We start from the raw sequence: 16457 nt of genomic DNA, 5'->3' as shown, positions 1-16457 counted from the left end.
GCTCCAATTCTTTTGTGGAACAGGGTCTTGTGGAGCTCCCATACATTCTTGTTCAAACAATTTTGTTTGGAGTCATCACATATTTCATGATTAATTTTGAAAGAACAGCCAGTAAGATTCCTTATTTACCTTTAACAACCCCATTTTATGCTATTTATTTGAAGTCAAATTGTCTTTCAAATACAACAAGAAACAAACATGAATTTTCTTTTGATAAATATATATTTGGATCAAATTTATTTCATGAATCCAATATCTGATCATACCAAGTAGTAATTACAAGAAAATTTTGTGAACCAACCGTCTCCAATAAATGCAACTTTGCTTATATGAATCTTTTTGTTATATTATGCAGGAAAATTTTTTCTTTATCTTCTCTTCATGTTTCTTACCTTCACATATTTCACCTTTTATGGTTTGATGGCTGTTGGTCTCACACCTTCTCAGCATACGGCATCAGTCCTCTCTTCTGCCTTTTACTCTTTATGGAATCTCCACTCTGGTTTTCTTGTCCCAAAGCCAGTACGCAGTGCATAATCTACTGTCGATATCTTATTGAAAAAGTGATAGTAAAATTTCTAGTTGATTATTGTTACCATTTTGTACAGAGAATTCCAGGATGGTGGATCTGGTTCTATTACATTTGTCCTGTTGCATGGAGCTTAAAGGGTATTGTCAGCTCTCAGCTTGGCGATGTCGAAACCATGATTGTTGAACCAACATTTAAAGGCACTGTGAAAGAGTATGTATCAACATCCTTCGGTATTGATGTTGGGATGATGGGGACTACAGTGGCAGTGTTACTCGGCTTTTGCATCTTATTTTTCAGCGTCTTCGCTTTATCAATAAAATTTCTCAACTTCCAAAAAAGATGAGCAATGAATTACGGAGCTATGGTCTACAGTTTAAGTGGGACAAAGCCAAATAGATGCATCAAAAGCAAGTATCATTCCCAACATTCCTTAATGACATCTATTTAAAGGGGCATTAACCTACCAACTCACCCAACCACTCGGTACAACATTGGGGAAAAAGAGAAGACACTTAACCCAATACACTTTAGCTTCTTCTTAATGTTGCCATCGCCACAGGAGTTAGTTGAGTCTGTGAATCTTGTAAACTTACTGCCATCTTGATTATCCAATCTTATATTTATCATTTTTTATATATAAAAGCAAGATGCTCAAGTTTTTCATTATATTGCTAAATTTCTTATTTAATTTTTATTTATTTATAAGTTTTATCATATTTATAAATAAGATTTTTAATTTTACTAAAATATTTAGTTAATTAAATTTAATTATAAGAAAACTTATCATGCTTATAAACAAGAATTTTAACTCAATTACAAAATTTTTATTAAGTGAATTTATATAATAATAAAATTTTAAATTTTATATTATAATTCATTTATATTTAAATCATCATGTCTCCATTAACAAAAAGAAAAATTATATTAACTTAGATTTAAATAATAATTTTTAATTATTTATATAATAGATAACTTTATATTTTATACATGTAATTTATAAATATATTAATTATATATTACCTAGGAAGCATTATGGTCAATTTTTCACTATTAAGGAATAAATAAAAATTAAATAGTGAAGAGTTTACAATATATCAATTTTTATAGTTTGTACAAATATTTTAATAATGCTAAAATTGTTTTATTATTTTGAATAATGTAGTGTTGTATTAATTATATGAAATAAAACTATATTCTACAATGAATATGATAAAAATGTTTCAATTATTATTTGAATTTTTGTATTATTATAATAATTAAAGAGAAATTATTTGATATACTATTAGTAGGGTCGGTGTTGATAAGCATTCTATAAGGGTACAGTAAAGTATTAAAAAATAAATATTAAAAAATACATGCCAAAATTTTAAGGTTGTTTGTGGAATAAAAAATGCACTACTAGTGTACTAAATATTCACTTATATTTAAATTGTTAAATAAATTAATATATTTTAATTATATTTAAAAGCTTTAATAACACATTTTACTTTATACTAATTATGGAAATTAAAACACATTATTAAAAAAGAATTTAAAAATTAAATGTATAAAATCACATTCAATGACCCAGCACTTATTTTTAGAAGTAATAAATTTTTGATGTGTAATTTACAAAAAAATTAAAATTTTATACTTGTAAAAATTATTAAAAAAATTAACTATGTTTGTAGTAAAACAAATATTAGAAAACTGCTAAATAGCATTATATTTTTAAATATTTTATTAAAATTTTAAACAAATATTAAAGGAGCATTTTCTTTATATTTTTAATACGGTTAGTATTTAATACATTAACAATGTATCTTTTTATTCCACAAATAACCTTAAAAATTACTTAAGATGTAAATGAGTTTATATGTGTTGTTGATGAACCTATTAACATGTGAGTTCAATGATGCTTGAATAGGCTTATACTAAACTCATGGCATTAGTAATGGTTTATGTTTAATATCTGAACGTAATATTGGAATTAGTAAATAAGCAAATGGAATGAATCATGATCGTATGGTATCGATGATGAATTAAATGTTATATTTATACATGGTTGATTTCATATGTATCATGAACAAGTATATTAACTTGTGAGTTTGATGGTGTTCTATAGGCTTTTATTAAGCTTATGGCATTAGTAAAGGTTTATACTTATTCTATAAATTTTATTATTGAAATGGTAAGTTATGTTTTAAGTTTATACGAGCTTACTAAGCATTCATTGCTTACGTAGTTTTCTTTCATTGCTTTATAGATTTTCGGAAGCTCGATTGGTTTGGAAGCTCGTCGGAGACCTATCACACTATCCAGTAGACAAATCAATAGTTTTTGAGTAATTTGGCTAAGGTTTATAATGGCATGTATAGGGTGATATGTAATGGTATTATGGTGTATGTGTTAATGGTGTTTTGGCATGTATAAGCTTTGCAAAACTATGTTGGTTTGGTACACTTTGATGCCTTACCAAGTTATGTGATTTTGGTTACTTTAAAGTGCTTATTTATAATGTTATCTTGGCATGTTGATGATGACTTGAAAATGATTACTTGTGACATGTTTTAGTTCATATTTGAGCTAGGTTATCATGTATGGAAATCATAATATTATTACATATAGGTCTTTTGTATTGATAGCTCATGGATGTATTAAATGGTTGATTTAGTAAGTTTATGTCTTTGAAGTTTATGTTTAGTTGAAGAACTTATATTGCTTGTTAAGTAAGGTCTTTTTGACTACTTTAGGATAATTGAAAGGTATGGTATTTTGGTATGCTAGTGGTAGCTTGAAAATGGTAAATGTGATGTGTTTTGGTAAGTGTTTAAATTAGGTTATTATGTTTGAACAAAATGACATGTATTGAAAGTTGATGTTTTGGTATGTTTGTGCTGCCCATGAATGGTCTATGGATTAGGCAAGTTAAGATGTTTTGAATGGTATGTTTAAGTGTATTTGGATGATGTTTGAGTCCCTTGAAAGTTTGCACAAATGGATTGGATGTTTATGCATGGTTTGGTTATGAAATGGTTTGATCTTAGGTGAATTTTGGGTTCACACGTCCTGAGACACGAGCTGTCACACGATCGTGTGTCACTTGTGTTTCCTTAGAGTACCAAGTCAGTGAGTTATATGCCTAGCACACGGCTTAGTAGATGGGCGTGTGGGGCATCTCAGAGAGTTACATGGGTGAGGAAACGAGATGGGACACGGCCATGTGTCCCTTGTTCGAATGTTACACGGCCTGGGGTGATTCCACACGGCCGTGTGACCCCTGTTTCCAATTTTTGCAACTTTTTTCTAAACTTTCCATTTTGTTTCAGATTAGTCTTGAATTGTTTCTAAGCTATTTTTAAGGCCTCGAGGATTTAGGGACAATATGCATGTAAATGAATAATTTATGATATTATTAATATGTTGAATGATGTGATGTTTAATTGTTTCTGATTGTATTATAATGCTCCGTAACCCTAATTTAGCGACGGAGATAGGTTAGGAGTGTTGCATATTCAATTTTTTTTATTTATACAATCAACTTCCTTGTTGAATAAGAGCAGAAAAAACTTTCTGGAAAGTCAAAATAAATAAAAGTAAATATTCTCAAATCTAAAAAAACAAAATATAAACAACAAAAAACACAATTAATTAACTACTTCGTAAATAAATTAAGATCTTTGCAAACCATAACACTAGTATTGAAACCTACAACAAAAGCATACATCAAATGTGCGTGAACTTCTTTATCAGAACCTTTGGGAGTCAAATATGGTTCTGCACAATATCCTCCATAATGAATAGGATTGTATCTACATGAAGAGTGAACCGCAACACTTGAGTTTTTCTCTTCATGACATTTCATGTTTTGAAAACTCTTAAAGGCTTCCACTGGATCTCTCTTAGATATGAATGACTTGTAAATGTTTCTCTTAACTCCAATGACTAAAGGAGCACACTCATGCCTTCAACGGTATATGTCAAGTTTCTTCCAATAGAAAACAACATAAAACTTATAATTCTTGTTAGGATCGACCCAATTAAGCAACAAATAAAAAAAATAACGGAATAAATTGAGAAATTGAACACACAAATTTAATGTGGAAAAACCCCTCTAAAGAGGATAAAAAAACACGGGCAAAGATAATTTTACTATAATGGCAAAAGAACGAAGAGAACAAAAGATGGAGATAAAAAGTAAACCTCAAAAACCCGACAACAAAGAACCCTCAAAACGTAAACACAAAATTCTCTAAATGTGTTATGAATTTTAATCTCTAATGGGTGTATTTTTTTAAGGTTGTAAAAGAACCTATTTATAGGCTAAATTAGTAGTTCAAATAAACTATGCTAATAAATACTAAATATATTATACTAATAAATACTAAATCTTCTAGAAATAAAATATATTTTGTTTAACTTGACTTGCAAGCAATCTATTAGAATTTGTGTCATACAACTCTAACAATTCTTCAAAAAAAATTCATTTTTGCAAGAAAAAGTGTTTAGGGTTGAGGGGGTGATATTTTTTGACAAGATGATAGGAATGAAGATAAAAAGAACCCTTCACCATTTTCTTTCTCATAAACGATTAGGACTTGGAAAAGTGGGTAAATTAATTTTCATGGGAAATAATTATCATTTTCATTAATCTAGATAATTATATGATGAGAGAGTTTTAAACCTTCAGACTTTCTATTAATCAAGGTAAATTTTAAATTAGAGAGACTCTCTAAATTTGAATTTCAAATCCTAATAGGGTAAAATAGTTATTTTACTAGCCTTAAATTTAGTTCGGGACAATTTCTGCACATTTATTCTGGACATTTATTTCTTTCCTAACTACTTTTATGACTACTAATTTGTTATTAATCCAAGTAAGAAAAGGAAAACTCTCCCCCAAAGTTGAGAATTTCCCCCACCCAATTTTATTTATTTGTATGGGGAAGCTAATTAAGTCATAAAAGAGTTAAGATACAAACATCTTGCTCAGGTGAATTTCCTTCTATAAAGATGACTCAAGAATGTGAGAGACAAAAGTGTATATAATGTTAGATAGGGAATGTAAGCAAGGTGATAACGATAATGTTTGTTGCCATTTAATTTGGTGTTATTAGGCTTGTTGGAAGAGAATAGACCTAACCAAAAGGTTGGTCTCAAAACCAAACTTGAAAATCTATAAGGTAGCTCCAAATTCTGAGATAATACTAATCAAAAGTTTCATTCAAGGGCGAAAAGAAGCCAAAGTATCCAGATAAAAATTTTGTATTAAAAAGAAAAAAATTGAAATTTCAAATTCTAAAAGGGCCAAAAAAGAATTTTTTTTCATTTAACAAAGAGGCTAAAAAAGGACCAAATAGAATTATTAATATTTGAGATTTACTAAAGTTGGAATATTTACATTTTACCCCATTGGTTCTAGCGACCATTTCATATCGTGTGACATGTTATATCCATTTGAAACCAACCAATAATGCATGATGTGACTCGTTTTTTTTTTTGGATCACTCGGTTTAGATAGTTTAGAGTGTTTGGGTAAAACAAGGTGAAAGTTCAAAATCAATATTTGCAAGTAGTATAAGAGTAGTGTCAGAAGTAGTGCAAAAAATCAGTGTCAACTGCTTTAGGCAATGAGTGAAATATATATATAAGAAAATTATAAAAAAATGTTATTTTGAATGTTTGGATTTGTTGGAACATTTTCAAATATTTATAGTATCCTAATAACTATAAATGAATGGTGTAATTAATCAAAAGATAAAACTTTTGGTCATTGGTCAAAAGTTATATCATTTGATTTTTAAAAAATTATAACTATTCAAAAATATTATTTGAATAGTTACAAAATTAAATGAATAATTATTATTATTTATTTATTCATAAAGACACCTATTGAAAGATGCCTCTATGAAGAGACATGAAAATTCCTATAAATAGGAATGAGATTTCATTTGGAAATCATATCAACAAATTCTAATATTCTTTCTTTCCTTCCTTCATTTTCTAATATTATTATATTATTCTATAAAGTATTACTGCAGAAATCGTTTATAGAAATTGAGTTTTTTGTTATACATTGTTCAGTGCATAGTGGACTATTCTCGTCAGTGAAAAACGCAAATAGTCATTGGCTTCATTGTATCCTCGAGGTTAATTTGCTTAGAACTCATTTGCACACCGAAGGTAGGTGGGGGCGAATATAACCTTAAAGATAGTGGCTTGATACACACCTTGGAGCCTGTCCTATTTCTTCTTTTTCTGTTCAAGTTTCGATCGTGTGTTCGAGATTTTCCTTACCGGAGTTTTGAACTAACAATTTTAAGGTTATATTTCATTATGACTACCACAACACGTGAAAGTGGAACACTAAGTGAGTTGGCTTCCAACTTTGTTAAACTTGATCGGTTTGATGGTGGCAATTTTCGACGATGGCAGAAAAAGATGCACTTCTTATTATCAACTTTGAAGATTGCTTATGTTTTGGATACTCCAAGACCTGAAGAGAATGAAAATGAATCTGTTGCTGCAACTCGAGAAAGACAAAAATGGGACAATGCTGACTACATGTGCATAGGTCGTATATTGAATGGTTTATCTGATGGTTTGTTCGACACCTACCAAAACGAGGTCACCGCTAAAGAATTATGGGACAAATTGGAGGCAAGATACATGACCGAAGATGTTACAAGTAAGAAATTTCTGGTCAGTCGTTTCAATAATTATCAAATGGTTGATGGTCGCTCATTATGGAACAATTTCGTGATATTGAAAAGATCTTTGAATCAATTTAAGCAATATGATATGAAAATGGATGAAATGATTGTGGTATCCTCCATAATAGACAAACTTCCTCCATCTTGGAAAGACTTTAAAAGAAGCCTAAAACATAAGAAAGAGGAAATATCTCTTGAGGCTTTGGCAAATCATCTTCGTATTGAAGAAGAGTATCAAAAACAAGATCGAACCTAAATTCGAAAATGCCAAAGTACATGTTACGGAGGAAGCATGATCGCTAAACCATTCAAGAGAAAGTTCAAAGCAGTGATAGAGCACCTAAGTTCAAAAAGAAACAAAAGGGCTCATGCTATCATTGTGGAAAGCCAGGACATTTCAAGAATGAATGTCGATTTTTAAAGAAGAAATCATCTTCTAAGACTGATAATAACGAAAAGTTCGTTGCAGTGATATCTGAAATTAATATGGCACAAGATGATAATACATGGTGGATTGATACCGGAGCAACCAAACATGTGTGCAAAGACAAAAGCATGTTCACAAAGTTCACACAATGTGAAAATGACAATGTCTTGTACATAGGAAATTCTTCCACCGCAGCAATCAAAGGCAAAAGGTCTGTTGAACTACGATTCACTTCTGGAAAAGTTTTAACCTTAAATGATGTATATTATGTACCAGAAGTTAGGAAGAATTTAGTGTCTGGAAGTCTGTTGAATAAGTTTGGTTTCAAACTTGTTTTTGAGGCAGATAAGTTTATTTTGTCTAAAGGAGGAATTTTTGTGGGGAAAGGGTATATGTATGAGAGCATGTTCAAACTCAATATTATTAATAAGAATAAAAATACTATTTCTGCTTATATGGTTGAATCTTTTTGTTTGTGGCATTATAGATTAGGTCATTTGAATTATAGAAAATTGAATGGCATGTATAAATTATATTTAATTCCTGTTTTTAATAATAATATTGAAAAATGCAATACATGTATGTTGACTAAAATTACAAGAAACCCTTTCCCTAAGGTTAAAAGGAAAACAAAATTGATTGATTTGGTACATAGTGATTTATGTGACATGCATAATACTCCTACATTAGGTGGAAAGAAATATTTTGTTACTTTTATTGATGATTGTTCTAGATATTGTTATGTATATTTATTGCATTCAAAAGATGAAGTGCTTGATAAATTTAAAGTTTATAAATCTGAAGTTGAACTTCAGTGTGAATCATTTATCAAGTACTTAAGATCGGATAGAGGTGGAGAATACTATAATCCAAGTTATTTTGAACTCAATGGAATTGTCCATCAAGTTTCAGCCCCTTACACACCACAACAAAATGGTGTATATGAAAGAAAAAATAGAGTCTTGACTGAAATGGTAAATTCAATGTTATCATATTCAGGTCTTGGACAAGGTTTTTGGGGAGAAGCTATTCTAACAGCTTGTCATATATTGAATAGAGTTCCTAATAAGGAAACTAAAATAACCCCCTATGAATAATGGAAGAAAAGGAAACCAAATCTTAATTATTTGAAGGTTTGGGGTTGTAGAGCTATTGTAAAAGTTCCAACACCTAAACGTAAAAAGTTAGGCGAAAGAGGAATTGAATGCATATTTATAGGTTATGCACATAATAGCAAGGCATATAGGTTCATGGTAATTGAACCAAATGATTCAATTTCAATTAATACTGTTATTGAATCAAGAGATGCTATTTTTGATGAAAATATATTTAATTCTATATCAAGGCAATTACAACCACAACAATTGATTCATTCTTTAAATAAGAATGAGATTCCATTGAAATAAATTGATAATAATGATGAATCTTGTCAAGAATTAAGAAGAAGTAAGAGGATTAAAAAGGTCAAAGATTTTGGACCAGATTTCATTATGTTTCTTGTAAAAGGAAAAGGTGAAAGTATATGCAATAAGATAGCATATTGTTATAATACTGAATCTGATCTTATTACATTTGAAGAGGCAGTGAAATCTCAAGACTCTGCTTTTCGGAAAGAAGCAATAAATGATGAGATGGATTCAATAATGGGAAATAAAACTTGGATCTTAGTTGATCTTCCACCAGGTTCCAAACCAATAGGTTGTAAATGGATCTTCAAAAAGAAAATGAAGGTTGATGGAACCATTGATAAATTTAAAGCAAGGTTGGTAGCAAAAGGTTTTACACAAAGACAAGATATTGATTACTTTGATACCTATGATCCAGTAGCAAGAATTGCTACAATTAGACTCTTAATATCACTTACCTCTATATATAATTTGGTTGTTCACCAAATGGATGTTAAAATTGCATTTCTAAATGGTGAATTGGAAAAGGAAGTGTACATGGAGCAACCGGAAGGATTTGTTGTTCCAGGACAAGAGCATAAGGTATGTAAGCTTATTAAATCTTTATATGGGCTTAAACAAGCATCAAAACAATGGCACCAAAAGTTTGACAAGGTTGTTTTAGCTAATGGCTATAAAATAAATGAATCAGATAAGTGCATATATAGCAAATTTGAAAATGGAAAAGGTGTCATAATTTGCTTATATGTAGATGACATGCTCATTTTTGGCACGGATTTGGAACAAATAGAAAACACAAAGAAATTCTTGTCAAACAACTTTGCTATGAAGGATATAGGTGTAGCAAATGTTATTCTTGGGATTAAAATAACCCGAGATGAAAGCATTATAGCTTTATCACAATCACATTACATTGAAAATGTGTTTAAAAAGTTTGATCTTTTCAACTGTATACCAGCATCTACACCCATGGATCCTCAATTAAAATTAGTATCTAATGCTGGTAGGAAATTTGATCAATTGAAATATGCAAGTCTAATTGGTTGTCTTATGTATATAATGACTTGTACAAGACCAGATATTGCATATGTTGTTGGAAAATTGAGTAGGTACACAAGTAATCCAAGTAGTTTGCATTGGCAAGCTTTGAATAGAGTACTTAGGTACTTAAAGTAAGCTATTAACTATGGATTGTGTTATAATAGATATCCTCCAGTTTTAGAAGGGTATTCGGATGCTAGTTGGATTACAAGTTTGGAAGATCATGCATCTACTAGTGGATGGATCTTTATTCTTGGTGGAGGAGTCATTTCTTGGGGTTCCAAGAAACAAACATGTATTACTGATTCCACTATGGAAGCAGAATTTATTGCATTAGCCGCTACATCTAAAGAAGCAGAATGGTTAAGAAATTTGTTTTATGATGTAACTTTATGGCCTAAGCCAATTTCACCTATTTCTATCCGTAGTGATAGTGAGGCTACTCTAGCAAACGCATATAGCGAAGTATATAATGGAAAGTCTAGACACATTGGATTAAGACATAGTTATGTCCGACAATTAATCTCTGATGGAGTGATCACTATTAATTATGTGCGGTCAAGTGAAAATTTGGCAGATCCTTTGACAAAAAGTCTTGCTAGAGATGCAATAAAAAGGACCTCAAAAGGGATGGGACTCAAGCCTATTAATTAGAGTCACCCATGATGGAAACTCGACTCAACGCTTGGTATAACGTCAAGTCTTGAGTTCATTGAGACAAAGTACATCATTAGTATGTGACTGTTAGCACTATAAATAAATCCATCTTAAGATTAAAGTGCTAGGTACCCGTAATGATAAGGGAAGGATGAGTAATGTATTCTTAATGGACCTATAACATAAATATGTTAGAGTGTTATAATTACGGGAACACTTTTGATGGGATCCACCTATGTGAGTGGAAGTGTGGCCGTTTCTAGGAGCTCAAGGACTTGGCTCTGACAGCACTCATGAAAAGAGGACATAGACACATGGCCATAATAGTGTCCCTAGATACTATGCATTGACCGATGTTGAAATCATTGTGTGAGATGTGTTCAGTTAATCAAATGGAATAGTTGGTTCAAAGCTTAGTCTACCATGCAATTTCGACTAACTTTAACATGTTTTCACTAAGTGAAGGTTCAATCGTAAAACACCTTTATTTATGCAAATTGATTTCCAAGAATATCAAAATCTAAATATATTGAAAATGGGGAGATTGTTGGAACATTTTCAAATATTTATAGTATCCCAATAACTATAAATGAATGGTGTAATTAATCAAAAGATAAAACTTTTGGTCATTAGTCAAAAGTTATATCATTTGATTTTTAAAGAATTATAACTATTCAAAAATATTATTTGAATAGTTACAAAATTAAATGAATAGTTATTATTATTTATTTATTCATAAAGACACCTATTAAAAGATGTCTCTATGAAGAGACATGAAAATTCCTATAAATAGGAATGAGATTTCATTTGGAAATCATATCAATAAATTTTAATATCCTTTCTTTCCTTCCTTCATTTTCTAATATTATTAGATTATTTTATAAAGTATTACTGCAGAAATCCTTTGTAGAAATTGAGTTTTTTGTTATACATTGTTCAGTGCATAGTGGACTATTCTCGTCAGTGCAAAACGCAAATAGTCATTGGCTTCATTGTATCCTCGAGGTTAATTTGCTTGGAACTCATTTGCACACCGAAGGTAGGTGGGGGCGAATATAACCTTAAAGATAGTGGCTTGATACACGCTTTGGAGCCTGTCCTATTTCTTCTTTTTCTGTTCGAGTTTCGATCGTGTGTTCGAGATTTTCCTTGCCGGAGTTTTGAACTAACAGGATTTATTTTTAGTGGGGAACTTGAAAATGTAATGATGATCAGAATTGTATGGGGTGCAGTATAGAAGTGTAGTTAATGGGGGCAACTGGGCAAGCAGTGGCCTTGGGCCTCCCTTGCCTAGGGGGTAGAATAACATTTTCATTCCATTTTAGTTATGAATTATTTATTTAAGTCTTTTTTTAAGTTTTTTTTTGTTTTTTTGCCTCAAAAATTTTAAAACTTCATCCCCCAATCATATTCTTGGCTTTGCCCCTGGTGCCAAGAAAGGGTTTAAAAGACAATAAGTTTAGTGTTTAGTGGCTTAAAATAAGTGATGAGTAATGGTTTTAGTCTAGAATAGGTGATGCGAAAGAAGTTAACAAGGATGGATTGAGGCATGATGTAGGCAACATGTGAGGGAAAACAAAAATGAGTAGTAATTTTTTATTAAAATTGTTAGAAATTATTAAAATATTAGAAAATTTTAAAAAATGTCCAATAGCCAATCTTTTGAGCCCTTCTTTTGATCAGCTGAGAATGACACAGCAAAGACTTGCTCCTCATGATCACTACTTTTCTAAGGCACTCGAGCTTCAATATTTTGTTGTTGTACTTGATTCTACCTTGGTTTGCTCTTATTTTTACAAACCCTTTTAACATGCCCCCTCTTCTTACAATGTTGGCATTGTGCATCTGGTCTAAACCAGCATTTCTCTTCTGGATGACCAGGCCTTTTACAGTGCCTGCAGGGTTGGTACCCTCTTCTTGTAGCATCAGGCTTAGGCCTATTTTTCCAAGTATTTTTGCCTTTGTAAACAGAGATGCTCGAGATAGGTTTGGTTTTTGCTTGAAAGGCACTTTCTTGGTGCTCCTCCAGTCTGCTAGCTCTTCTCTGCTCTTGTGCATAGAGAGCATTGATCAGCTCTATCAATGAGATGCTGGTCAGGTCGCTTGAATCTTCAAGGGATAAAAATTTTGCCTCATACCTCTCTGGTAAGGTTGAAATCACCTTCTCCGCTATCCTTGTTTCATTGAACTACTCACCAAGAAGCCTTATACTATTTACCACAGCCATAATCCTGTCTGAGTAATGTTTGACTGTTTTTTCTTCCTTCATTTTCAAATTCTCGAAGTCCCTTTTTAAATTCAACAACTGTTGCTGCCTTGTCCTCTCTGTCCCTTGAAACTCATCTTTTAATTTTTCCCAAGCCTGCTTTGGTGTTTCACAGGCCATGATCCTTGTAAAGATCACATCTGACACAGAGTTCTGGATGCAAGACATGGCCTTGTGCCTCTTGGTCCTTTCATCAGCATGCTGCCTGATCTAAGCCACTATTAGATTGGCTCTGAGTAGCTCTGGTTCAACATCTAAGTTGACCACCTCTCACAGATCGAATGCCTGCAGATAAATTTTCATTTTGACCACCCATATGTGATAGCCTTCTCCATTGAAGACTAGTGGTGCAGCTGGTGAGAAGCTTGATGAGGCCATAGTTCTAAGTAACAAGTCCCTTAAGATTACAGCTCTAGATACCAATTGTTGGTGTTAGGCACAAAGAACAAACAAGTTCAGCTTATGGCTTGAGCTGCAAGGCTCGATGCTTGCTGAAGAAACAAAAGAACTCGAGAGAAAATGAAAAGAAAAGAAATGAATGGAAAAGCAAAGAAAAGTGAAGAGTATTGGAACAAAAACTGATAGAATTCATTCAATTTGATCAATGGCATAATGCCAATACATAAACCAAGCAATTTGCTTGTCAAAATCAGTATGTGGTCACCTAATTGCTACCTACTACAACTAATACATTGAAACTTGTAAAAAACAAGCTTGTACACTTAAACAAAGCTGAGTTAACAGCTCATTCATCAACTAATTACAACAATCATTAACCTAACATAGTTCAAAGTGAACTAAAATACATTATATCAACTTAAGGTTACAAAATGAACAAAATAGGAACTGTTGTGCTTGCTGCAGTAGCTTCTGCATGGCTCGATCTTCATGGCCTGCTTGTTATCTGCTTCTTTGCTACATGCTGACCAACCTTCAACAATCTCTTTTCTTCATGAAACAGGATAATAGATCATCTGGTGAAGCTTCTTTTCGTGCTTCAATGGCCTCTTTCATGTAGTTTTCAATGATTCGGAGGCTACCTTTAATCTTTTCTCAATTCCTATCCCCAAAATCTTCTTCAATATCCATAGTAAACCAAGGTAAAGAAACCTATCAAGAGTTGTTTCAGTGGCTGTATCGAAAGCAGTAGCAACAGGGTTATCTAGTAACTCGGGGGAAAGTGTTTGTGGGTCTGTGCCAAAGGTGAGCCGTGCCCACAAACACTTCTCCCGAGTTACTATGGATATGCTAGGGGCAACCTTTTCACAAGCACCGTTCTTCAACGCATCGCTCTGAACTTCGTCCTCGCTGGCCGTGAGACCTCTTTCGTAGCCCTCAGCTGGTTCTTCTAGCTCGTAATGAACCACCCAGATATTGAGCTAAAAATTATCGATGAAATATCAAGGGTTCTCCGCAACACCCGCGGCCCATATACCAAGAAATGGATGGAAGAGCCACTGACGTTCGATGAAGCAGGCAAGCTAATTTATCTGAAAGCAGCAGCACCTGAAACACTACGGTAATCTTCTGGCTTAAATATCAAGGGTACTTGAAGAGTATATGAGAAGAAGATTGCATGGAATTTAATCTATCCTATTCTTGCATTAAAGTTAAACCCCCTAACTAATACTAACTAGTTTGAGATTAGTTATTCACCAACATGTGAACAGATTGACTACAATTGTTCCAAACCAATCGAATGTTAAAATACCTAATCACTTGCAATTTTAAAGATTGATAATAATCTTCAACCACAAGTACTTTAACCTATTTGAATAATCATCTTCAACCACAAGTATTTTAACCACAAGTATTTTAACCTAGTATATATATAAATTGTATTGATATTATTAGTAAATTCAATACGTTTTAAATTCTTAATTTAAAATTTCATTCTTTTGTATTAATATATATGAATTGTATTAATCCTTCCTCGTAGAAAATGCCGTTAATTAATTTATTTAGTATAAAATTTGGGAATTATTGACCATATTAATGGAAATTTTTAAAATTGAGTATTTTATTTAAAAATTTGTTAAATTCAGATTCATTATAATTTTATTTTTAGTTACATGACTACCAAGTGAGTATTTTTATTTAAAATGTGACATCAACAAAATTGAAAAATTTTAACAATGTTAACAATTGGACTTATTTTCAAATCTGAAAAGTAGAGGAACTAAATTTTTAAAAATAAAAGTAAAGAGACTAAATTGTAAATTTATGAAAAGTACATAGACTTATAACATATTTTAACTTATATACTACAAAATATTATGATTGAGTTGGACAAGAGTGTTTAACTCTTTGAATGCTCGAGATACTGATGTCTCTGAGTTTGGTCTATTGATTTAGGACTATTGAAATGTTGCATCTCAGTTTCAACATTCGACTTGTCTTTTTTTTAGACACGTTAGAACACTAAAAAAGTCATTCAGTTGCTTGCAAGGGTAGCTTTGTTTCATGCGAACCACATCGAGTGTAGTAGATTGTCTGTGGGTCTTTCTCATGTTTTCTGTTTTATATTATGCATGATGTTTCCAATGAAGGTGAAGAGCTTAGTGCTAGATGTATGGGGTAAATTTGTTGGCTTGGGTTAGTTTACTCTGTTTTCTTTGGTTTCGTTGTTTTTTCTTCAGATTTTATATAAGTTTATTTTAAAATAAAAATATTTTTTTCAATTAAGGTATTTTTATATCCATTTTATAGTCTATAAAAAGAAATTAACCTTTTAAGGTTTGTGATTGTTCCTCCTAATAATATTAACTTTAACATTTAAATTTAAATCCTCCTTTTAAAGTATAATGAGTCATGAAATAAAAAGGAAGCAAAAAGTTTAAGCAAGTAAAGGGAGAAAGGAAGTTGTACTTCAAGCTTATGTATATTGGCCATTAAAATATGTAATAGGTCTTTATATTCTTCACAAATTTGAAATTTAGTCTTTATATTTTTATTTTCTAGAACTTAGTTACTCTACTTTTTAGATTTTAAATTTTAGGTTCAATTGTTAACACTATTTTTCTTTTAAATTTGTTGGTCTAACATTTTGAAAACAAAATACTAATGTGATTGTCATATAACTAAAAAATGATGTTATAATGAATATGAATTTAACAAAATAATTTTCATTGTATTAACAGTTGGACTGACTTTTGAAATCGAAAGATAGGAAGATTAAATTCCTATAATAAAAATACAAGAACTAAATTATAAATTTACAAATAATAGAAAGACTTATGGTATATTTTAACCATCTGATGGGGGCACTGAAGGGGTGAAGTCAGGAAACTAGCTTTGGGGGGCTAAAAATGAACCATAAATTTTTTAGAGTCCAAGTGCAATTTTATCATTATATTAAATTGTAATTCCATAAATTTTAAAAGGATTAAAAGACATATTTACCGTTTTGGGGGGTCCAAGGTCACTGTTGCCCCTT

General features: G+C 31.5%; 1 protein-coding gene across 1 annotated transcript in view; it reads left to right on the top strand.

The window, feature by feature from the left end:
• The window catches only part of LOC105791912 (ABC transporter G family member 31), a 34076-nt gene extending 32878 nt beyond the window's left edge, over positions 1-1198 (top strand). Inside the window, exons 22-24 of the mRNA XM_012620220.2 lie at positions 24-111; positions 356-522; positions 609-1198. Of these exons, the coding sequence (XP_012475674.1) occupies positions 24-111; positions 356-522; positions 609-875 (522 nt within the window). The 3' untranslated portion in view covers positions 876-1198. The remainder of the gene's footprint in view (positions 1-23; positions 112-355; positions 523-608) is intronic.
• Positions 1199-16457: the final 15259 nt, after the last annotated feature.

Source organism: Gossypium raimondii, chromosome 7 (assembly GCF_025698545.1).
Source record: "Gossypium raimondii isolate GPD5lz chromosome 7, ASM2569854v1, whole genome shotgun sequence".
Classification (NCBI taxonomy): Eukaryota; Viridiplantae; Streptophyta; class Magnoliopsida; order Malvales; family Malvaceae; genus Gossypium; species Gossypium raimondii.
This window is presented reverse-complemented; position numbering and strand designations above follow the sequence as displayed.